General features: G+C 42.3%; 1 protein-coding gene across 1 annotated transcript in view; it reads right to left on the bottom strand.

Annotated features, from left to right (window-relative positions):
• MAGI2 (membrane associated guanylate kinase, WW and PDZ domain containing 2) overlaps window positions 1-22,854 on the bottom strand; it is a 265,689-nt gene extending 242,835 nt beyond the window's left edge. The window contains exon 1 of the mRNA XM_070946864.1: window positions 22,782-22,854. Within this exon, the coding sequence (XP_070802965.1) occupies window positions 22,782-22,830 (49 nt within the window). The 5' untranslated portion in view covers window positions 22,831-22,854. The remainder of the gene's footprint in view (window positions 1-22,781) is intronic.
• Between the last annotated feature and the right edge of the window lie 2,960 nt (window positions 22,855-25,814).

The raw sequence follows: 25,814 nt of genomic DNA, 5'->3' as shown, positions 1-25,814 counted from the left end.
ACCCAGTCCTATTTAACTAAACTCTGCTAACAAATATTGTATAAGATGAAGTCCCTGAAAGGGCATTCAGAAATATAAACAGTTTTTCCTATGGTGCTGTAGGTTAATCTTTTCAGAACGATAGTTGTTTTCCAGCCCCATTTGAGACTTATGGACAAAATTGTGGTTGCCATGGAATTGGCAGCCCTTCTGGTCAGGAACGGGTTCAAGAAAAGGATATTATTCTGAGCTAGCTCCCAAACACGACAAACCCTCTGTAGTTAATTAAATGTTCCCTTTATTAGGAGCCCCAGCAGCCCCAGAAAAAAGTCTCTGTCTGTCTCACAGCAGGCTAACAAGTTTGTCCGGCAGGGAGATGAATTGTTGTCTGCCACGTCTATTCATCTCCGCCTCCTGCCTTTTATTCCCAGAGCTTCACTAGCAGCGGTGGCTTTTCCGTCCCAAGGACTGGCCCATAGATTTCCACTGCTCTCCTCTCCTCTGTTTCTGCACATCCGTGTATCAGGCACTGGACCCAGCTGTTCCTCCTCTTCCTCATCATCCACCTCCAGGCCTGGGGGCTGTTGACTCTCCATCTGAGGGCTGACGGACGTCCCAGGCTCCGCCTCTCTCTCTCTCTCTCTCTCTGCCACTCCATTCCCTCTTCCCCCTCAGAGCTCTCAGGTTGCCTTGATGCTGGCTCTGACTCCTCCTCCTCATCTGATTTGGCTGCTGGAGGGGCCGGCGGCCAACAGGCCACAACAGATACAAATAATGTCAAGCAACAGAAGTCCTCCTTAAAAGACCTCAGAAGGTGAGGAATTGACCAAGTAGAAGTGAAACCAAGAAAAGAAGCTTTGTATGAAACTACATTTTGATGATGAGAGTTTGTTTTTTGTTGTTGTTCAGTCTCTAAGTCATGTCCAAGCCTTTGGGACCCCATGGACTATAGTACACCAGGCCTTTCTGTCCATCACTGTTTCCTGGAGTCTGCCCAAATTTATGTCCACTGCATCAATGATGCTATCTAACCATCTCCTTCTCTGCTATATCCCCTTCTCCTTTGGCCTTCCATCTTTCCGAACACCAGGGTCCTCTTCTCCAAGGAGTTCTGTCTTCTCATTTGGTGGCCAAAGTATTTGAGCTTCAGCTTCAGTATCTGTCCTTCCAATGAATGGTCAGGGTTTATTTCCTTCAGGACTGACTGGTTTGATCTCCTTGCAGTCCAAGGGTCTCTCAAGAGTCTTCCCCAGCAGCAGATGAGACGTGTGGTGTCCCACAAAGTGGGTACCTTTCTGATGTCTACATTTTGACCCCCCAGAATTCAGAGTCAGCTTGGCCATTGAATATTCTGGAAGCCCACCTAAACAGAGAGCTGTATTGGTGCACTGGAAGATTTGCAAGGATTTAGTGGGCCTAGATCCACTTTTCCCTTTGGCATATCTGTACAGAAAGGGAGTGGTGTGGTGGCCTAGAGGTGGAGCTCTCGCCTCACAATCAGGAGGCTGTGAGTTCGATTCTAGGTAGAGGCAGATATTTCTCTCTGGGCACACTGAGAATATGTCTGCTGAATAAAACTCCACATTGGTGACAGGAAAGGCATCCGGCCAGTAAACATTCAGTTCCATTCAGTTGCCCAGACTCCATCCCGCAAAGGATTATGAGGTCGTTAAAAGAGGATGATGATGATATCTGTGCAGAAAGGGTTATTTAGGCAGAGGAGATACTGTGTGGATTTCTCCACACTGATAAGAGGAGTTATCTAGAAGAGCTTTGCAGATTGTTCTTGCTAATCTCTCTTGCCTGCTTCTTATCTGTATTGTGACTTCTAATCATTAAGATAGAGAGGATAACATCAGCTCTTCCCCCTCTAATAACAGCCAAGGGGAAATGGACAATATCTAGGTAAGAGCATTGTTCTCCTAAACATATGGTCACCAGATACGTTATCGCACCATCCCCAAGATGCTGTCAGCTGGGAGACCCCATCATCCCTTGGTAGCTATTCCACTATCTGAAATTATGATAAGTCCCTGATAAGATGCACTGCCGTGTCATATCCAGATGTTACAGGTTATATTCCAGTGATGGCGAACCTTTTCGGCACTGAGTGCTGAAAAGGTCACTCAGAAACATCACGCATGAGCATGTGTGCTCGTCAGGGCCACGCTCCAGAAAAGCAAACTTCCGAGTTCTAGTGCGCATGCGCGCCCAATGATCAGCTGGCTGGCACGCATACCCAGGCCGGTTTTCAGCACTACTGCACATGCAAAGGGATCGCGCTCTGGAAAAGCCAAATTTCCAGGCTCTGGCACGCATGTGCACCCAACAATCAGCTAGCCAGCGTGTATGCACACACCGGTTTTCAGCACTGCCACACGCACAAAGGACAGTCGATCATCATGTGCACATGAGCGCCAGAAACCCGGAAGACAAACAGGCAAGGCCACCCGTGCCGGGCAACATGGCTTCACGTGCCACTTTGGGCATGCGTGCCATAGGTTCGTCATCACAATTACATCTTGTGTCATAAAAGAGTATAAAAAGTGTCCCTCAGAACATTTGTAAGCCACCTCGCCATGTGTGAGTAGGCGGCAATATAAATTTTCTAAATAAATAAAATAAAATAAATAGATAACACAGAGTTCCTGGAGGGTACAACACAACTACCAGTTTCAGGGGTTCTCCCCAATTTTTGAAGTGCCTGGCATGCCGAAGGGATGTGGATTGGGATTTCTTCCTCTATAAACTCTTAATATTTATTAAACAAAATCCACTTTAGCAGTTCACCCTGACTTGAGCCTCTTACCTTCATATCTGTTAGTCGTGAAAGACGTAATGGTCCAATTAAAACTGATTTATTGCTAAAAGGCTATGTACAGACATCTTCAGAAACAATGGTTAGAGTCAGATAAGCGGCATTCAAGCAAGTGGGGTGGGGTCTCTGCCTTTTTCACTTGTGGCTACGTAGAGATTCTAGCAGTAGTCGGATCCTGCTGGTTTAACAACCAGTTTGGGTGATTGCGGACTTCACATGCACAGTTTTACAAATACTAACCTGTGTTACCACTTGGGAGTAACACAGGTGAGGTGCGGCAATCCGCTCTACTGCACCAATCAGCTGAGAAGATAAAGGTAAGTAAAGTGCAGGGGCAGGTAGGTGGGCCGACCTGATCGTTGGAGCTACCAGTTGGCCCGAACCGGTCCGAACCAGTAGAATCTCCCTTTTAACTCCACCCCCAGGTTCTGCCATTTCTTTTTCTACAATATCCTAAAGAACTGATTGGCCCTAACTGGCCACAGGGGTGCCATCCAGTGGTGGGATTCATTGGTTGTAACAACCGGTTCGCTGCGCACACATGCCAAACTCACGCTTCCCCGCATGCTCATTATGATCGAAAGTTGCCTTCTACTGAATACAGAGTGAATAAAACAGCTGAGGCGTGGCAATCAGCTGGTCTTAAAACAAAAGAAATATAGGTAGGTTATAGCGCATGAGTGGGCGGGCCCATCTGATCATCAGAGTGAACCGGTTTGCTCTCAGCTGATCGTTGGAGTTACCGGTACGCCTGAACTGTTCAGAACCGGCTGAATCCCATCACTGATGCCAACAGACGAGAACCCTGATTTAATATCGTTGGGCAAACCTCTGTTTCTCACATTAGCAAGAATGATGATCAAACTGTGAAAGTCTGTGAAGAACTACAGGCCCCTTCTACCAATGCCAAAACAATTCCGTCTTTCTGAGAAATGGCAAGTAAATAACGTGGGAAGAAATGCCAACACTCTTAGGAATCTTTTAATCTTCCAAATGAATATAATCATGAAAGAAACATTGGGGGGAGGGGGGGGTCAAAGCACTAAATATAATACATCCTCCTACATCTTATTCCTCAGGTGCTGATAAATCTTTTTTTAAAAAAAGAGGATTACAGGTTATTTTGTAATCCTCTCCTTTTTCTCATCTGAAAAAGGAGAGAGTTTATCATTTCTCTATTTGGCTTGTTTGAAAATAACAAAACGGTTGCAAAGTCAATCTAAGTTTATCTGTTGCATAATTCTCACAGAGAGATCCAAGATGAAAAAAATGTAGGCCTTGTGTTAGGATATGGTTTGAGCCTAACAAGTTGTCCAGGCAATATATGTGTTCTGTGACTTTAATATGAATATGTATTGTGTGACTTTAAAGTTTTCCTGCTGATTCATTGTAATGCTGAGTCATGCTGTACTTAGATAATCACTGGTTGTAAATGTATTTAAGAAAGGTACTGTAATGTATTCAGTTGATGATAAGCTACCATAGTGTGTGGAGTTGCTATCATTGTGCTATCATCGTTGGATGGATCTGCTACCATCGTGGTTTGTGAAGCAGAGTGAGCTTGTTATTCTAACTAACTACTGTTTGTGTGGTAAGAAGATTTTGTATCACTGGACTGATTTAACTGGCAAAGACTTGGATTGATTTAAAGACTATGAGATGGTTTTTTCACTATAAAGTAAACTTTTGATAAACCAGTTTGCACATCTCTTATTCATTGCTCTCAGCAACGTTTCTCTGTGTTCTACACTCTGCTGGTTGGTAACACAACAACAATATCCTTAACACCTTGTTACATCTAAAGAGAGAGAGGTGTCATACAGAAGCAGGCAATGGACACTGGACTAAACCTGTCATTGATCCACCTCTGGACACCTCTCTGGATGTGAGTTCGGAGGAGGAGGAGGAGGAGAATGAACTGGGAGAAGAGAGCACAGAGCTGCATGGTGGCTTGGATCAGGGACCAGAGGGTTCTGGCCTGACAGAAAAGCCACAGTTCGGTCAATCGGACTAGCAACAGGCTGAGCACAAGTTGAGAGAGCCACAGCAGTGAGTAAGCCCAGAGGCCCCCAGGCAAAGATTGGAAGTAACTAATGGCAGTCAGCGATGAGAAGGAGGTGCACTCCATGCTCCTCCAGATCTGAGGATGCTCAGGATAGAGAGGAGACAGGAGCAATGTTGGTCAGCCAGACTACTCACGAGGAGGAAACCACACCCATCTGGAACAGCTGCACCAGTGTCACCTATTTAATCCTGCTCTGCGAGTGGATGTTGCTGGGACAATGTGTCCAGTTTTATGCCATTGTCATGTCTCCCTTGGACGACTCCCCAGATGTCAGCGCAAAAGAGGATGAGACTATTCCTGGCATATCAGGAGCTCAGTTGATTGAAAGGCCATCCACAGTGGTGGTATTCAGCCGGTTCAGACTGGTTTGGGCAAACTGGTAGTGGCAACCTGTGAGTGGGCCCACCCTGCCCACCTGCCCCGCCGCTATGCCGTCCTATTTAGCCACATTTTCTAAGCCATGCACATGCATGCAAGCTGCACGCACAAGCAAAGCACATGCTCACATTTTCAGTGCGCAGCGAACCGGTGGTAAAATTATGTGAAACCCACCTCTGGCCGTCCGGAAGGGATTTGGAGGAGGCTCCAGGTGGGGAAAGCTTGCAGCGGCAGATGGCCAATGAAGAGGAAGAGGAACTGCCTTCTGCACCTGATCCGAGAACACGTAGTGCAGAGAAAAGGCTGGAGCAGAGAAGGTCAGCTAGACTACTCGAGAGAAGAGGGCCCTGCCCGTCTTGATGGACTCCACCAGAAGCTGGCTATTTATCACAGCTGTGTGTTCCCTGGAGCCTGATCAGATTTGGTATCATGACCTGGTATCCTGATTTTGGACTAGCCTTTGGACTCCGTTCGTGTTCGGTTTGGACTGGAATTCTGCCTAGCGATTCTTGCCATGCTGTGTGTGGTAACCGAAACTGCTCACTGTGGGTTCTGCTGGGGAGTTTGAATAAAACCGAACTTTCTTCAGATAATTTCACTAACAATGCAGGGGTGTCAGGGAGAGTGAAAAAAGACAAAATCGTAGCCAAAATGATGAAAATCCCACCCTTTTGTAGGAGAAAAGATGGCAGAACCTGGAGGTGGAGTGAAAAGAGGGATCCACCTAGAATCCCTATGTAGCCACAAGAGAACTAAATTCAACCTCCTTTGAGTGCTGTTAGTCCTTAGTTAACTCTAATCAAGTGCTGGCTTGATTAGAGTTGAGAATATTCCTGTGCATAGACTTTTAGCAATAAGTCCAGGAGCCTGGATAGCTCAGCAGACTAAAAGCCTGTTATTAACATTCAGCTGTCTGCAATTATTGCAAGTTTGAATCTCCCCAGGCTCAAGGTTGACTCAGCCTTCCATTCTTTCTAAGGTAGGTAAATTGAGGACCCAGTTTGTGGGGGCAATAAGCTGACTTTGTATAAAAATATACAAAAGTATGAAGGCTATTGCTTAACGCATTGTAAGCTGCCCTGAGTCTCCGGAGAAGGGCGGCATATAAAATCTAAATTAAAAAAAAAATCAGTTTAATTCAGGAGTCGGCAACCACAGCTCTGGAGCTGCTTGTGGCTCTTTCATCCCTCTGCTGTGGCTCCCTCTCGCCGGTCGGCTCCACAATTGATAGGGCTTTCGGTTAGGACAGGCAGAGGAAAAAAGGACGCCACACTAGGAGAAGACTCTATGGTGGGGGAAAGTGTACTTCCGGTCAGCTCCAGAATTTGAACGGGGGGCTTCCGGTTAGGACCTCTGTGGCTCTTTGAGTGTTTAAGATTGCCGACACCTGGTTTAATTGAACCTTCATATGTGGGTCTGGTCTTTCATGCCTGACAGATGTATGCACGAAGAGTTTTGGTAGCAACGTTGCAACTATTTGACTCCCGCACCCAATGGAAACTCCTGAACCAATGAAGGAAGTAAAAAAAATAATAACAATCAATTAACTTTTTGAAGAACCTCTGTTGCTTTCAAACTTTCATTTTACCTTGGAATGCAGAGTTGCTAAACTGGAGCTCGGAAACAGCCAATATCTTTCTGCATGCAACGCAATTGATTTCCTACAGGTCAATACAGCATTACATTTTAATGTGGCTGTTTAGCTAAAAGGAATACTGTACTGTTTTGAGTAATCCCATAATTAAGGTATTTGTATGCTGTGGCCATACATTTCCTGATCAAAATATTCATGAATAGGGCTTAAGTGGTGGCTGCCTCTAATTTAAGTCTACTTGAATCTTGAAGGCACATTTTCAAACTTCACTGAATACTAATTCAATCTTTATATCTTGGCATTCAACTTATTAATTTTTGCAATCTATTTCCTTACGTTGAAAAAAAAAAGATGTCACATATTTAAAGACGTTAGAAGTCTGTAATAATTTCCAAAGAAGACACGTTTTACTCCGTTAAAAATTATTACGCTTGCTAACATTTCCTCACAAGAAAATTCTAACTTTATGAGTAGAATCTTCTAGAATAATAATAATAAAAAAAATAAGGATATGGTATTTTTTTGGTAGATATGCTTACTGTGAGTGGTTTCAGTTTTTAAAACATTTTCAAACACTTCACGTGAAGTGTTAATACCACTTTATAATGCCTTGGTAAGGCCACACTTGGAATAGTGCTTTCACTTTTGGCCACCACGAAGTAAAAAAGATTTGGAGACTCTAGAAAGAGTGCAGAGAAGAGCAACAAAGATGATTAGGAGACTGGAGGCTAAAACATATGAAGAACTGGGTAAGTCTAGTTTAATGAAAAGAAGGACTAGGGGAGACGTCATAGCAATCTTCCAATATCTCAGGGGCTGCCACAAAGAAGGAGTCAAGCTATTCTCCAAAGCTCCTGAGGGTAGGACAAGAAGCAATGGGTGGAAACTAATCAAGGAGAGAAGCAACTTAGAACTAAGGAGAAATTTCCTGACAGTTTCCTCCCCGGTGCTATGCTGCCCTATTTAACCACATTTTTGAGGCTGAGCGCATGCGCGAAAGGCACGCACACACGGCAGACCAGTGGTAAAAATACACGAAACCCACCTCTCTATGCCATATATGAAAATATGCAGCAGATTAGTCAGCCAAGCGAACAATTAAATAAAGATCACAGTTAAATAAGATCCACAAACCAACCAACCTCTGTTGAATCATTTTAAGAAAGTGGCCCCCAATCTTTTGGGCTCCAGGAACTGGTTCCATGGAAAGAGGTTTTTCCGTGGACCAGAGGGGGCGTGGTTTCGTGGGTGACTGCATCCCACAGATGGGGCTTTGCTTGTGTGCGTTGGCCGGTTTCTGGCTTGCCGTGGCCTCGTGCCATTCCACGGACCAGGAGTTGGGGCAGTGGTGAAGTTCAAATTTTTTTACTACTGGTTCTGTGGGCGTGGCTTGGTGGGCGTGGTGTGGCTTGGTGGGTGTGGCTTGGTGGGCATGGCAGGGGAAGGATACTGCAAAATCCCCATTCCCTCCCCACTCTGGGTCCAGCCAGAGGTGGTATTTGCCGGTTCTCTGAACTGCTCAAAATTTCCGCTACTGGTTCGCCAGAACCTGTCAGAACCTGCTGGATTTCACCCCTGGGTTGGGGACCCTTGATTGAATTTCGTTGTATGGGTATCCTGTGTATACACGTACAATGATAATAAAGTTATTATTATTATTATTATCTTTATTCATTAAATATGAAACTCAGTCAACTGAACATTCAAAAATGCATCACAAATACCATTGACTGGTGATAATGGTTGATATGGGTTGCTGCCAGCGTTCTAGGTATCAACCAAATACCTTCTTAAGATGTACGATGTAATAATAATAATAATAATAATAATAATAATAATAATAATAATAATAATAATGGCAGTAAAATCAGAAGAAGGCTACAAGTACTTGGGGATTTTAGAGGCCTCTGACTTAATGCATAATAAAATCAAGGAATTAACCTCAGCCAAGTACATTCGGTGAATTCGTAAGATATTAATGTCCAAGCTGAGTGGAGGAAACATCATAAAAGCCATAAATACCTGGGCTATACCTGTGATTCGATACTCTGCAGGAATAATTGACTGGACCCAGGTGGAGTTAGACAATTTGGACAGAAAAACAAGGAAGCTTATGACAATGAATCATGCCTTGCACCCTAAAAGTGATGTTGACCGATTATATTTACCAAGAGCAGAGGGTGGTCGAGGACTCCTACAAGTAAAGCAGACTGTGGAAGAAGAAAAACGCAGCTTGAATGATTACATCCAGAAAAGTGAAGAACCAATGATTAAGGAAGTAAATAAAGGAGGCCTTTTAAAGACAACTAAAACAAAAGCAGAATATAAGAAAGAAGTAATTGAGCAGAGAGCTGAAAATTGGAAAAGCAAAGCTCTGCATGGCCAATACTTGAAAAATATTGAAGGCAAAGCTGACCAGAAATTAACTTGGAACTGGTTAAGATCAGGAGTACTGAAAAAAGAAACAGAAAGCTTTATTTTGGTAGCTCAAGAACAAGCCCTAGCCACAAACTGCATGAAGGCAAAAATTCAACATGTTACCACCAACAGCAAATGCCGCCTCTGCAATGAGAAAGATGAGACAGTCGACCACCTGATCAGTGGGTGCAGCAAAATTTCACAAACTGACTACCTACAACGCCATGACCGTGTTGCTAAGATCATTCACTGGAAATTGTGCCAGAAGTTTGGATTTGAGTACAGCAAAAACCACTGGGAACATCAGGTTGAGAAAGTTTTAGAGAATGAGAAACTCAAGATCTTGTGGGACTTTAGGATTCAGACTGACAGGCACTTGGTCCACAACACACCTGACATAACAATAGTTGAAAAGAAAAAAGTATGGTTCATTGACATTGCAATACCTGGTGATGCACGGATTGAAGATAAGCAGCAAGAAAAAATCACAAAGTACCGAGACTTGCAAATTGAAGTTGAGCGACTGTGGAAAAAGAAATTGTGTGTTGTCCCGATTGTAATTGGAGCCCTTGGAGCAATACCCAAAGGGCTACCCCGCTATTTAGAAATTCTAAATTTGCCGGACTTGAACATTTTGACTCTACAAAAAACCACCTTACTCGGAACAGCTTACATCCTCCGATGATACCTTAACAGTTCCTAGGTCCTTGGTTAGGACTCGAGCTGCTGAGCTATTAACCAGCCTCAAAGGCTGTGAATCTCACTAAAGATTAAATAATAATAATAAGAAGAATAAGAAGAATAATTTACAGTAAGAGACCAAAATTAGTTAACATGCTTTTTTTCTTTCTTTGAAACCAAACCCTAACATTAACCACGGTCTCCTAATTGAGAGATCAGCTACAGTATTCTAAGCTAACATAACCTTCTAGAGGTTTTAAAAAAACCACAATTTCGTGAATGTCAGCCTGCAGTGCTAAGCAAAGGTTTCTGGAATATCTCTTGAATGGCAATTTTTTTTGTTGTTGTTGGTATCGTGAGATAATTACATCAGTGAGTGCAGCAAAAGGTTATTCAGACCCATCAAGAGATAGATGGAAAGTGCTTTGTTTACCCATAACATATTTACATATAAGAGATTTATTTACCCATAATATAAACCCTTGCAACCAAGTATGAAAAATATAATTCCTAAAGCAATATTCTGTGAAATAATACTACGGAAGTGAAGACATCGTCTACATTGTTTTTGGAAGACAAATATCATGAGTGTCACTTCAAACATAAAATCAAATCAGAATTACAGGAAGGATAATGTTTTTTTTTTAAAAAAAACACAAGGCAATGTCACCGCCGTAGCGGTAATATTATCGGCACGATGCAGGAATTCTGCAGACAAGAACCCGTGTGCTAATAAAACCCAGGAACGAGGTTGTGGCGTTGCGACTGTGAAAAGGCCTGTTTGACATTCATGTCTGGCTGCAAGGCCTCCTCGATCGCGAGAGGTTCAAATTCAACCGAGGAATACAAATAACGAGGCAGCGGAAACTTTGCCTAGTTGATTGGCTTCTGGAAAAATGACCCCTTCGCAAGATTTGTAGACCATAATGGACAGACGTGAGAGAAGCTAAGCAACATGATTATTTATTTATTTATTTATTTATTTATTTATTTATTTATTTATTTATTTATTTATTTATTGAATTTCTATACCGCCCTTCTCCCGAAGGATTCAGGGCGGTGAACAGATTAAGATTTCATATACATATAATATTATTATTATTTTTTTTTATAAACAGTAAATAATAAATTGGTGTATCTGCTAAGATCTAAGATTAGGGGATGATTAGAGGCTAAAACATATGAAGAACGGTTGCAGGAACTGGGTATGCCTAGTTTGATGAAGAGAAGGACTAGGGGAGACATGATAGCAGTCTTCTGATATCTCAGGGGCTGCCCCAAAGAAGAGGGAGTCAAGCTATTCTCCAAAGCACCTGAGGGCAGGACAAGAATCAATGGGTGGAAACTAATCAAGGAGAGAAGCAAAAAGAGCCTTGATAGTACAAGGGTTTAGTGCACCCTGTTATTAACACAGCTGCCTGCAATTTCTGCTGGTTCGAATCTCTCCAAGGCTCAAGGTTGACTCAGCCTTCCATCCTTTCTAAGGTAGGTGAAATGAGGACCCAGTTTGTGGGGGCAATAAGCTGACTTTGTATAAAATATACAAAAGAATGAAGGCTATTGCTTAAAGCATTGTAAGCCGCCCTGAGTCTCCGGAGAAGGGCGGCATATAAATCAAATTAAAAAAAAAAAAATTTAGAACTAAGGAGAAATTTCCCGACAGTTGGAATAATTAATCAGTGGAACAACTTGCCTCCAGAGGTTGTGAATTTTCCAACACTGGAAGTTTTCAAGAAGAATTAGAATAACAGAGTTGGAAGGGACTTTGGAGGTCTTCTAGTCCAACCCCCTGCCCAGGCAGGAAACCCTACACCACTTCAGACAAATGGTTATCCAACATCTTCTTAAAAACTTCCAGAGTTGGAGTATTCACAACTTCTGGGGGTGGAAACTAATCAAGGAGGGAAGCAACTTAGAACTAAGGAAAAAAATCCTGACAATTGGAACAATTAATCAGTGGAACAACTTGCCTCCAGAAGTTGTGAATGCTCCAACACTGGAAGTTTTTAAGAAAATGTTGGATAACCATTTGTCTGAAGTGGTGTAGGGTTTCCTGCCTAAGCAGGGGGTTGGACTAGAAGACCTCCAAGCTCCCTTCCAACTCTGTTATTCTATTCTATTCTAAATTATTGGCCAAGGAAAAGGCAGAGTACAATTCAAAAGGAAGCAGAATCTCAAGTTCCCCCATCATCCAGACCTCGAACAAGAAATAGTCCAGGCGTACAAGCTATTTCTTCCTGAAACAATGCTTCTTAGATCGAAAATCCTTCAAGTGTTCAAACACCTCTGATGTGCCTTTCACAAGAAGCAATTGAAAATCAGACTGCACTTCCTGGGAAAGTGCCTTCTCTTGACAAACCCTTCAATCTTCCGATAAACCGTTTGGTCCCTGCATCTTTGCATGTCTACCTGTTGTTCCGCCAGGCAGGGCTATCAAAATAATAATTTTAAATTGGGGTATTTTAAATGTTGGCGTTTTAAATCGGCCAAATCTATTTAATTATTTTAATTTTTAATCATTGTTGTGTCCTGTGTTTTTAAATTGGCTGTACACCGCCCTGAGTCCTTCGGGAGAAGGGCGGTATAGAAATAAAATAATAATAATAATAATAATAATAATAATAATAATAATAATAATAATAATTTATTATTATTATTATTATTATTATTATTATTATTATTATTATTATTATTATTATTATTATTATTGTCGAACCCGAAATTGACATATCGGTAGCCATTTTAGTTAGCTTTATATTATGCTCATTTATTCCTTTTCTTTCTCTCTGTTTTGTAAGGTTTTTTTTCAGGGGGGGCTCGCCCCATTCTTAAGGTGGGAGGAGGGAATAGATAGTGGGAACGGAGCAGGGGTGAAATCCAGCAGGTTCTGACAGGTTCTGGAGAACCGGTAGCAGAAATTTTGAGCAGTTCGGAGAACCGGTAGCGGAAATTTTGAGTAGTTCAGAGAACTGGCAAATACCACCTCTGGCTGGCCCCAGAGTGGGGTAGGAAGGGAGATTTTGCAATATCCTTCCATTAGGAGTGGGGAGGGAATGGGGATTTTGCAGTATCCTTCCCCTGGAGTGGGGTGGGAATGGAGATTTTGCAGTATCCTTCCCCTGGAATGGGGTGAGAATGGAGATTTTGCACTAAAGTAAAGGAGGGAGGAAGGAAGGAGGAAAGGAAGGAAGGAAGAAGGGAAGAAAGAAGAGAAGCAAGGAAGCAAAGAAAAGGAAGGAAGGAGGGAGGGAGATAGGGAGGGAGGGAAGGAAGGAAGGAAGGAAGGAAGAAAGAAAGAAAGAAAGAAAGAAAGAAAGGAAGGAAGGAAGGAAGGAAGGAAGAAAGAAAGAAAGAAAGAAAGAAAGAAAGAAAGAAAGAAAGAAAGAAAGAAAGAACTTAAACCTATAGAAAAAATAAGACTGATAGCTTGGTTGGGGAATGAGGTCTTTTTACCCCATCAACCATCTCCAGGGGTGAGTATCCCCTGGGGCCCCAAATCAACCCAGCCGACCCAAGTTTTAATAACCTTCTAAAAGGCCAGAAGATTAGGAGCAGTTCTTATCTCCAGTGGTAGAGTGTTCTATAGGTATGGGGCCACAGCAGAAAAAGTCCCTTCTTGAGCCACCTGCTGGAATTCCTTATCCAATGGGATCTGTAGCAGACCACTTCCATTGATTGTGAGTGTGGTGGGTTAATCCCGTTGGGGTGAGATGGCTCCTTGGATACCTTGGGCCCATGCCTATACACTCCTATAAAATCAACTTGGCGGCCACAACTGCAGGATTGAAATCTTTCCCCTTTGTTATGCGTCATTGCACTGAGCAATAGCAGTAGTACTTAAATTTATATACTGCTTTACAGCCCTCTCTGAGCAGTTTACAGAGTCAACCTATTGCCCCCAAAAATCTGGGTCCTCATTTTACCCACTTCGGAAGGATGGAAGGCTGAGTCAACCTTGAGCCAGTCAGGATCGAACTCCTGGCAGTGGGCAGATATAGCCTGCAACACTGCATTGTAACAACTGCACCACTATGGCTTCCTTCCTTCCTTCCTTCCTTCCTTCCTTCCTTCCTTCCTTCCTTCCTTCCTTCCTTCCTTCCTTCCTTCCTCCCTCCCTCCCTCCCTCCCTTCCTTCCCAAGTTATAGCAGACTTATATACCGCTTAACAGTGCTTTTACAGCCCTCTCTAAGCAGGTAACAGAGTCAGCCTATGGCCCCCAACAATATGGGTCCTCATTTTCCCCTCCTCGGAAGGATGGAAGGCTGAGTCAATCTTGAGCTGGCCAGGATCGAACTCCTGGCAGTGGGCAGAGTTTTTGCCTGTAATGCTGCATTGAAACCACTGTGCCACAACAGCTCTTACATCCCTGATGCACATAACGAAGGACTCCGATCAGGCGATCCCAGCTGCTACCTTCATTTTTGTGATGCCCCTCGAGAGCATCCTTCAACTTGAAGTGGGATGTCCTTGAGCTAAAGTGACTTTCCCAATCATATCCTTTAAGCTCAGATGACAGACTGAGCTATCTGTCCTTGCTAAGTTCTGAAACAAAGAAGACATGCTAAGAAAAGTCACAAAGAACGAGTCTTCTTGCTTTCTTAACATCTTCTGACTTTATTCCATGGTAGTATTGACCTTGAGTGCACCATTATAGATATTTTTTCACCCTTTTGGAGAGGGAGGGGTCTTTTGAGATAGAAAAATGCAATGATGGTCTTTTTTTTAGACCATTGAAAATAGTTCCTTCCCAAGCTGATTGGATCATTGGCACTCATGTGGAACCCTTGCACAGACGTCAATTGAATTTATTTATTTATTTATTTATTTATTTATTTATTTATTTATTCATTCATTCATTCATTCATTCATTCATTCATTCATTCATTCATTCATTTTTGAATTTGTATACCGCCCTTCTCCCTAAGGACTCAGGGCGATGTACAGCCACATAAAAACATAGAGTACAAATATTAAAATACCATTAAAAGATATATATAAATTTGGCCCCATAATTAAAAACAATAACAAAAAATTAAAAACATTTTAAAAAGTGTTAGGCCAGCCCGGCTTGCTGGAAAAAGAAGGTTTTAAGGGCACGGCGGAAGGCACCGAGGTCTTGGATTCTCCTTATCTCTGGGGGCAATCCTACAAAAATGGATTTACATTTTACCAACAAAGAAATAAAGGGAGACTAGTATAGATCTATTTCAAGCTATTTAGCTCTCGTCAGCTAGCCATACCCTTCTGGGATTTCTTTGTCAGTAAAATATAAATTTAACACAAAAATAGTTTGTCCCAAAAGCGATGGCCTGCGAAAGCTCCTGGATTGGGGGTGAAAGACAAAAGCGGAAGCAGTATGCTCTGTCCCATAATTGGGTAGACCAGGTTGCCCTGATAAAAAACACTTAATCTCTCCCCTGGTATAGCTGACAAAGCCAGAAGAGCCCGTGGCTTGGAGGTTAATACATTTACCTAAATGTAAGCAGCCTGGGTTCAAATCCCAGAAGGGTGTGGATAGCTGACGAGAGCTAAATTGCTTGAAATAGATCTATACTAAGGTAAAGGTAAAGGTTCCCCTCGCACATATGTGCTAGTCGTTCCCGACTCTAGGGGGCGTTGCTCATCTCCGTTTCAAAGCCAAAGAGCCAGCACTGTCTGAAGACGTCTCCGTGGTCATGTGGCCGGCATGACTAAACACCAAAGGTGCACGGAACGCTGTTACCTTCCCACCAAAGGTGGTCCCTATTTTTCTACTTGCATTTTTTATGTGCTTTCGAACTGCTAGGTTGGCAGAAACTGGGACAACAACAGGAGCTCACCCCGTTCCGCGGCACAAGGGATTTGAACCACTGAACTGCCGACCTTTCGATCGACAAGCTCAGCATCTTAGCCACTGAGCCATCGCATCCATACTAGTCCACACTGTGTCTATACTAGTCTCCCTTTATTTCTTTGTTGGTAAAATATAAATTTAATACAAAAATAGTTTGTCACAAAAGGGACGGCCTGTGAAGGCTCCTGGATTGGGGCTGAAAGCCAAAAGCGGAAGCAATTATACTCCATCCCATATTTCGGTAGATCAGGTTGCCTTGATAAAAAACACTACAAAGATGGAAGCTTGTGCAGAAACTATCACTTTTGGTGGTGGCCCCATTTTGGCTCTGGGTTTCATCCACCCTGATAGAACAGGTTCATGATTTATGGATCCATAGCTTCTTTTTGTAGATGTCAACATCTGAGCAGACGAGCCATCACTCAGCTTGCCTGGCGAACTTATTATGTTCATTGATGGAGCAGGATGTCGGAGTGGTGCAGTGGCCTAGAGGTGGAGCTCTCGCCTCACAATCAGGAGGCTGTGAGTTCGATCCTAGGTAGAGGCAGATATTTCTCTCTCTCTGGACACAATGAGAATATATCTGCTTGGAAAATGTCCACTATACCGACAGAACGTGTAATAATCCGGAAAATTTTTGAGAGTGTGCAGAAATCGACAAACTTACTATAGAATTAAATAAACTCGGAATATTACTCAACTTGGGAAAACTGGTATCAATGGATAGAAAATAAAAATAGGAAATATATAGGTCAAAATAAGACATAAATTGGGTTTACACATACTTGATCAAGTCGGAATATATGAAGAGTTAAGATTTGTGTACTGTCAGAACGACGTTGAATTATTGTGGACGTATTTTCATTATAGATGTATTTGTATTTTAATATTTGAAACTTTAATAAAGGTTCTTTGAAAATTAAAAAAAAAAAGAGAGAGAGAGAATATATCTGTTGAACAAAACTCTGCATTGGAAACAGGAAAGGCATCCGGCCAGTAAACACTCTGCTAGCTCTATTCAGTTGCCCAGTCTCCACCCCACAAGGGAATATGGGGTCATTAAAAGATGATGATGATGATGATGATGATGATGATGATGATGATGATGATGATGATGATGGAGGAGGAGCAGGATGTCCTTGTGACCATCACCCATGCCCTGATTACCCTGAGATTGGATTGCTGCAAAGGACTCTACCTTTCCATATTATCTTCAACCGATACAGAACGGTTTACAGAAACGCAGCCAATGCTAAAGTTTGTGTAGAGCTTTTGGCTTCAAAGAAGAGAGGCTATTTATAGACCTCAGTTTTTAATGTGTTCATCTTCCAAGGATTTAAGGGTAAAGCTACACGGTACACAAGAAGTGAGTACAACGTTAATTAGAAGCGGTTTATTATTCCTCAGGTGTTTTTGAAAAATAGATAATTTGCTGTAGGCGGAAGGGATTTATTATTATGTATGTTTACTAATTTTTCTATGACCGTCGTCTTTCATCCCAGCTACTGGAAGCAAAGCATCGGTCTCCAATTGAAGCTCTTATTCTATTATTTATTTTTACCGAATTATTTTGGTTAAGACTGCCATGTGATATTAGAATGGAATGGAATGGAATGGAATGGAATGGAATGGAATAGAATAGAATAGAATAGAATAGAATAGAATAGAATAGAATAGAATAGAATAGAATAGAATAGCAGAGTTGGAAGGGACCTTGGAGGTCTTCTAGTCCAACCCCCTGCTTAGGCAGGAATCCCTACAGCACTTCAGACAAATGGTTACCCAACATTTTCTTAAAAACTTCCCGTGTTGGAGCATTTACAACTTCTGGAGGCAAGTTGTTCCACTGATTAATTGTTCTAACTTTCAGGAAATTTCTCCTTAGTTCTAGGTTGCTTCTCTCCTTGATTAGTTTCCATCCATTGCTTCTTGTTCTACCCTCAGGTCCTTTGGAGAATAGCTTGACTCCCTCTTCTTTGTGGCAACCCCTGAGATATTGGAAGACTGCTATCATGTCTCCCCTAGTTCTTCTTTTCATTAAACTAGACATACCCAGTTCCTGCAATCATTCTTCATATGTTTTAGCCTCCAATCATCCCCTAATCATCTTTGTTGCTCTTCTCTGCACTCTTTCTAGTCTCAACATCTTTTTTACATCGTGACGACCAACACATATTATGTGTGTGTGTGTGTACACATATACACACACATGTCTGTCTGCCTTATCTGTCTATCTATCTATCTGTCTGTCTGTCTGTCTGTCTGTCTGTCTGTCTATCTATCTATCTATCTATCTATCTATCTATCTATCTATCTATCTATCTATCTATCTATCTATCATCTATTTATCCAACCTTCTATTATCCATCCATCCTTACATTAACTATTCTTCCATCTATTTATTCATGTATTATCTTTGTCTATCTGTCCATCCATCCATCCATCCATCCATCCATCCATCCATCCATCCATCTATATTTATGACTGTGATCCTGAGGACACAGATAAACCTCCAAGTGGCCTCAATGACCCTCTAAAAAGATGCAAATGACCAGCTGTCTGCAAGGAACATAATCCTTCCATTCCCCCACCATTCAGTCAGAGCTGAAGAAGTTTCTGGGATGAGAAGCGAAACATCTTCAAAAGAAAAAACAATCAGAAAGTCCGGTTGCCTCCCAAAAAAGCACCTTTGGGTATATCCCAAGAGCTAATAATCGTCGATTTGAGGAGTTTTCGGATTATTCCTCCAAAGACCAGTAAAGCCAGATTCCCATTCCATATACTAGAGTTGTACAAAACACAAATAGCTCAAACAGCGTAATATGTTTATCATAAGTTTGTGTCAGGCAGGATGTTCTGAACTAGGCTTCCTGAGAAAGCATAAATCACAGTTTTAGTCCAAAAAAACCTCTTTTATTGAGACGGCTGTGAATTATGGTCATTCACAGCCCGTAATGAGTCCCAAACAGTTTGTGAATAGTCCAACAGAAGTCTGCCACAGTCTTTCGGGGTAAGGCTGATAAGCACCCACCTTTATCTCCCTTGACACGCTGCCAAAGACCTAATTGCCAATTAGCTTTGCAAGGCCAAACGGAGCACAAAGTCAAAATGGAGCTTCAGAATTTAAACCAACCAGAACAAACAAAGTTGCTTCCTGCAAAGGCTCATGTCCCTTTGCTCCACCTTTATGTCTTATGGGAGGGGCCAATCATCTCCAAGCCTTACTCCTGAGTCGCCCCTTTTGTCTTAACTGTTTTTGCCTTCTGGCAGCTCTGCGCATGCACGCACTGGGAACTGGCTCCCTCCTGTTCCTCTGCCTCGCTGATGTCAGACTCTGGAGTCAGCACATAACTCCCAGATGGCCCTGGCTCCATCTCTGCCTCTGATGCAGAGCCCTCATCCGAGCCTTCCCCAGACTCCAGGACTGGCCCATGTTCCTCCCCAGCCTCCTCACTGTCCGAATCTGCTGCCAGCTCCGCAGGCCTCCGACAGACCACAACACAGGAAGAATCAGGACCACACATTAAGTTCCAGCTAAGTTGATGTATTACTCATGCATATACACAAAAATCTAGTCAACTAACAGTCAGCACTAAACTGGCACTAGATTAAGAGTCAACAGAACTCAAAAGGACTTGGACTTGGATCATTTATGGGAACGTAATGATTCCAGTAAAGTTCCTCTCTTGACTCCACCCACAGGCTCTATCCCTCCTTCTCCTACTGTTTACGGTGCAGGAATCAGCAATTAAGAAGATCCCAGATGATGTTCATGCAAAAACTGGTTTGTCCAAAGGGATCTTCTTTATAAAACATTAATTGTTCCAACACTATGCGGTTAATATGTTTTAAGTATTATTTTCTCAGCAGCAATAATGACGTCTAACTAATTCTGAGGATTTTATGCCTAATTCTACTCCAATTCCAGTGTAGCATGATAGTATACCTCCCAAATTCTACTTTGTTGGGGAATCTGTTGGGAATAATACCAGAGGGTTACGATAAAGGGATCACATATTTATTTTTACATATACTAACAGCGACAAGGATTATATTTGCTAAAAAGTGGAAAAATGAAAACACTCTGCCAGATGGAGAAGTGATTCGGAAAACTTTAGAATGTGCTGAAATGATTAGGTTAACTTTTAAAATTATAGATAAAGAAGACTCAGAATACTACTAATAGCAGTTTTTATGAGTGGCTAGAGAAAATGGGTAGGAATTAGAGGAAAAAAGACTATGAATGTCTGTATTAAAATAGAGAAGGTTTTCAACTATAAGTAAGATAATCTACAAAATGTACATAGTTATATGAAGACCCAGTTTAAACTATTTGGTTATACTATTACAATTATATCTAATACAAGTGTAATCATATTATTGTTACTGTTACTAGTTACTGTTATGAGTTCATGTGTTAATATATTTTTCTTTTTATTCTGGTCTTTGTTTGTGTAACTGACATACCCTGCATTCATACTCTGTATTCAAAAATGCTTATAAATAATATATATATATATATATATATATATATATATATATATATATATATATATGTAGGTCTTTGGCTATTCGGGTCTTCTCCCACGTAAAATTGGAAGTGTCTTGGCGACGTTTCGACGAAGTCTCATTCGTCATCTTCAGGCTGGTGTTCTCGGCTTCGTGCTTCCAGGAGCAATGTGCACGAAGCCGAGAACACCAGCCTGAAGATGACGAATGAGACTTCGTCGAAACGTCGCCAAGACACTTCCAATTTTACGTGGGAGAAGACCCGAATAACCAAAGACCTACATACAAACACCCGCGAAAACCTGAGAAAACATATATATATATATATATATATATATACACACACACACACTGATTGGGTGGGAGCTTGGCTGTGTTCTGATTGGGTGGAGGTGTGTTCTGATTGGTTGGGGATCCTAAACAGAACACACCCCCAGCCAATCAGAGCACAGCCAAACCCCCAGCCAATTAGAGCACAGCCAAACCCCCAACCAATCAGAACACATCTCCACCCAATCAGAACACAGCCAAGCTCCCACCCAATCAGTTCACACCCCCACTAGCAGTTAAAAGGAAGAAACAGCTGCGATCTCACATTGCTCCTAGAAGCACGAAGCCGAAAACACCAGCCTGAAGATGACGAATGAAACTTCGTCGAAACGTCGCCAAGACACTTCCAATTTTATGCGGGAGAAAACCCGAATAACCAAAGACCTACATACAAATACCCGCGAAACCTCAGAAAACACATATATTTTTCTTAATGATTTGGAATAAGGTTGAAGAGATGGATCAACAATAATCTTGGGGACATCAGTAAACTGCCCGCTGAACATCTAATAAGCGGGCATTTTAAAATCTACGTATCACTGACATTTTCTTCTCAATCTATACCCAATATCTTAGGTCAGGGGTCGGCAACCTTAAGCATTCAAAGAGCCACAAAGGTCCTAACCGGAAGCTCCCCGTTCAATTCTGAAGCCAACCGGAAGTCCAATTCCCCCACCATAGAGTCTCCTCCTAGCGCGGCATCCTTTTTCCTCTACCTGTTCTAACCAAAAGCCCTATCAATTGTAGAGCTGACCAACAACAGGGAGCTGCAGCAGAGGGATAAAAGAGCCACATGTGGCTCCAGAGCCACAGGTTGCTGACCCCTGTCTTAGGTGGTAGGGGGGTTTTTTTGGTTCTATTTTTCATTCAGTTTGAGGGGGGGGGAAGCATGTTAAAGCACTCTTCTTCCCTTACTTTAAAAGTGCTGAATGGGCTTCTGAAGTACATTAATTTGTGCGAGACAATTAATAAGGGGAGAGAGAAGATGCGTATGAGCGCATTGTGAGGTTGACATGTCCATCCATTAGAGCCTCTGTCGGGAGAGACTCTGCTGAACAAAGAATCTAGTTCATTATACAAAAGTATTTCCACTTGAAACTAATTTCAGTCCAGTACAGATTATGAAGGGGTTCACTTGACGCCATAGCTTTGCCAAGTTGGCGGATGAATTCATCTCACTATTCATTCTTCTTATTCAGCTGCGCGATGGAGGATTTTAATTGCGTGTCCCTATTTGTGTTTCTCACTGGAGAAAGCAATTATATGGGGACGAGTTAATGGTAAAAGGACACCAGGCCATAGAAGAACATGGTAGCTGGACACCATAAAAGCTGACACCACCAAGAATAAAAGAAAAGCAGTGCAAGATTGGAGGATGTGGAGATGTGGAGAGACCTGGCCCATAGAATCACCAAGAGTGATTCACTCTTCATTCATCCACGACTGAATGAATATCATCATCATTAACATCATCTATTCTCCTTCTTCTCCTCCTTCTCCTTCTCCTCCTCTTTCTCCTTCTCTATCATCATCTTCTTCCTCCTCCTCCTTTCTATAATCCCCTTCATCTTCTTGTCTCCTTCTCCTGTCTACAGTATCTCCTCCTCCTTCTCCTTCTCCTTCTCCTCCTTCTCCTTCTCTATCATCATCTTCTTCCTCCTCCTCCTCTTCTTCTTCTCCTCCTCCTTTCTATAATCCCCTTTACCTTCTTGTCTCCTTCTCCTGTCTACAATATCTTCTCCTCCTTCTCCTTCTCTATCATCATCTTCCTCCTCCTCCTCCTTTTCTTCTTCTCCTCCTTCTCCTCCTCTTCCTCCTTTTCGTCTTCTCCTCCTCCTCCTCCTTTCTATAATCCCCTTCAGTTTCTTGTCTCCTTCTCCTGCCTAGAGTATCTTCTCCTTCTCCTTCTCCTTCTCCTTCTCCTTCTCCTTCTCCTTCTCCTTCTCCTTCTCCTTCTCCTTCTCCTTCTCCTTCTCCTTCTCCTTCTCCTTCTCCATCCTCCTCCTCCTCATCTTTGTTTCACTCTTTACCGAGGAAAGAAATTACCAAAACTGCCCTAAATATAAGAAAATACATATTGTGACACATTCTATTGTGATGTCCTAATGCAAATCTCGAAAATGGGAGAAACCTCACAGAATTGCAAAGTAGACTCTGCAGGAAGATTGTGCTTACCTTCATAGGTTCCACTTTCTAGAAGAGCACCACTTTTCTCTAGTTCCATAAAATCTTCAACCGTGATGAAAATATAATCCACACCAGGGACTTCCCCCTCCTTATGAGGCCTTGTAGTGCCTGTTTTGAGAAAAAAAAGAAAGAAAAATCACATCGGTTATATGCAGCAACAAGCAGAAGATCATGAAAAACTAAAAGATCAGATCCACATGTGAATGTCCAATTAAACAGATTTATTGCTAAACAGTCTATGCACATGAATCTTCTCTATGCACATGATTAGCACCTGCTTAGAGTTAAATAACGGTCAGCGGCACTCAAGAAGCAATTAGACTAAATTCACTTGTGGCTACGTAGAGATTCTAGGCTCATGCCTCTTTTCACTCCGCCCCAGATTTGCTTCATCCACATCAGACTCCCAAATGATTTGCACAACATTCAGTTCAGGGGTGGGCTTCAAAAATTTTAGCAAGGGGTTCTTTGCTCGGTTGCTGGGTGGGCGTTACCATAGTGGGCGTGGCCTAGTCGGCCTCCTGCACCACAGCATAGGTGTGTGTGTTTTTGCCCCCAGGCTCTGGAGGCTTTCCTCGAGCCTCCAGAAGAGCAAAAACAGCCTCCTCAGGCTCCGGAGGCTCTCTGGAGGCTGGAGGCCGGAAGCAGCCCCATTTCTGGGCTTCCCAAACTTCTGGTAGGCCCATTTTTCACCCTCCCCAAGCTTCTGTGTGTGCCCTGTATTTATCTGCATCCAAAATGGGCTGTGTGGGGATTCTTGGGAGTGGGGGGGCAAAGTGGGTGAGGCCATCCAGGTGTGGGATTTGGGGGTTCTCTGAACTGCACAGAATCTTAGCTATAGATTCTCCTGAACCCCTGCGAACCCCCTGAAGCCCACCCCTGGTTCAGTTCATTGCACAACGTCATCACAATTGGGTTCCCAACTAACACAATTCCTTAGTGCAGCTTTCTAACCAATAAACTCTGACTATGGATGTGTGTTTTCTTTCTTTTTCCTGTGTTGGACAAATGCTAGAAGGAAGACACTCGATAGGAAGCAATTAAAAAAAAAAAATCTTAACAGCAGCAAACAAGCAAGAAATCAGGATTTATTTTTCAGTACTTCCGGCAAAATCCTGTGTTCAGTGGGATTTTCACTGTTCTTCGCTGAAAAATTATATATATATTTTTGTATTCCTTATTGCAAAATTAAGGACCGCCAGTCAGGGAAATGATCAAAAGGAAAGCTGAGTGAGTCATCAACAAATAAAAAGACCAAAAGGCATCAAATAAATCAGGAAAGATTCTATTCAGGACTTTTAAAGAAGATTTGGTTACTTGGCACTAAAACTAGATTTTGCTGAGGGTCAAGGAACAAAATGCCAAAAGAGATAATTACTTTTATTTGTCACTGCTTGTTGGAACTTAACCCAATTCGCTGATAAATAACGATGCCCTTTCTCCCTCAAAAGCTTTTTGTAGCCACTTTTTCATGAGGAAAAAAAAAATTCGGAGAAAGGGCATCGTTACAGAATTAGGCATTTCTTTAGGCTGAAATTCCCCATCTTGGCGGGAGTGCAATCTTTATCAAACCAAAGTTTAGAGTGCTTAGAATGCAAGATTCTCACGGTGTCTCTTTGCGGGTGGCGGAAGAATGAAGAAGGAAAGGATGGAGCTTGCAAAAATTCTAGCAACTAAGCTTGTTTCTTGTCTAGCAATCGATATACGTGAAGTCAGAGACTTCTCTGTATCCTGCACGAGTCAAAAAGAGGGCTGTGAAAATATTTACAGACCCCTCGCATTCTGGACATAAATTGTTTCAACTCCTACCCTCAAAACGACGCTATAGAGCACTGCACACCAGAACAACTAGACACAAGGACAGTTTTTTCCCGAACGCCATCACTCTGCTAAACAACTAATTCCCACAACACTGTCAAACTATTCACTAAGGCTGCATTACTATTACTATTAGTCTTCTCATCGTTCCCACCACCCATCTCCTCCCACTTATAACTGCATGACTGTAACTTTGTTGCTTGTATCCTTATGATTTAAATTGATATTGATTGTTTCCTGATTGCTTATTTGTACCCTATGACTATCATTAAGTGTTGTACATTGTGATTCTTGATGAATGTATCTTTTCTTTTTATGTACACTGAGAGCATATGTACCAAAGACAAATTCCTTGTGTGTCCAATCACACTTGGCCAATAAAGAATTCTCTTCTCTTCTCTTCTCTTCTCTTCTCTTCTCTTCTCTTCTCTTCTCTTCTCTTCTCTTCTCTTCTCTTCTCTTCTCTTCTCTTCTCTTCTCTTCTCCTCTCCTCTCCTCTCCTCTCCTCTCCTCTCCTCTCCTCTCCTCTCCCTCTCCCTCTCCCTCTCCCTCTCCCTATTCCTATTCTATTCTCCGATTTTTTTTCTAACTGTCCTTCTCTAAACAGATAAAACGGTGTGTCTTTTGACTGGTATTTGCTTCCAGATAGTGATTTAAACAACAGCCTTCAGAATTTTAATCAGGTTGAGAATGAGTCTTTCCATTTGTCTGTCTGTTCCTGACCAAAACCAAAAGTCCATTTGTCACACCAGATCCTCATGTGAAGGTTCAATTAAACTGCTTCATTGCTAAAAGCCTACGCACAGGAATCTTCTCAACTAACAGTTAGCAGTTAACTAACAGTTGATTAACAGTTAGGGCCAGGGTCCGTGGAGTTCAAGGAAAGTTGGATTTTGTTTGCTTGTGGCTATGTAGAGATTCTAAGCCTGATCCCTCTTTTGATTCCACCCTCAGATTCTGCCGCACCTCCTCCTATGTCAGGGAAATACTTTAAGAGCTGACCAGCTGCTACAATGATATAAGGCAGGGAAGGAGTTAGCAAGGGTTTTGGGCTGATACGACTTTAAGAGGCTGTATATATACATATAAGAGATGCCCTGTGAGGGTGTCTCTCTCTCCATTTGTGCTTCTGTGCTATAGTTGATGATTTATATTATATGATTTATTTGCAATTTATATTGTTTTATTTAGTTTCCTAGTATA

This window comes from Pituophis catenifer, unplaced genomic scaffold, assembly GCF_029215685.1.
Source record: "Pituophis catenifer annectens isolate HBS135680 unplaced genomic scaffold, rPitCat1.0.hap2 SCAF_7, whole genome shotgun sequence".
In the NCBI taxonomy this organism is placed as follows: domain Eukaryota; kingdom Metazoa; phylum Chordata; class Lepidosauria; order Squamata; family Colubridae; genus Pituophis; species Pituophis catenifer.
Note: the sequence above shows the minus strand (reverse complement) of the source record. Positions and strands in the feature narration are given on the sequence as shown.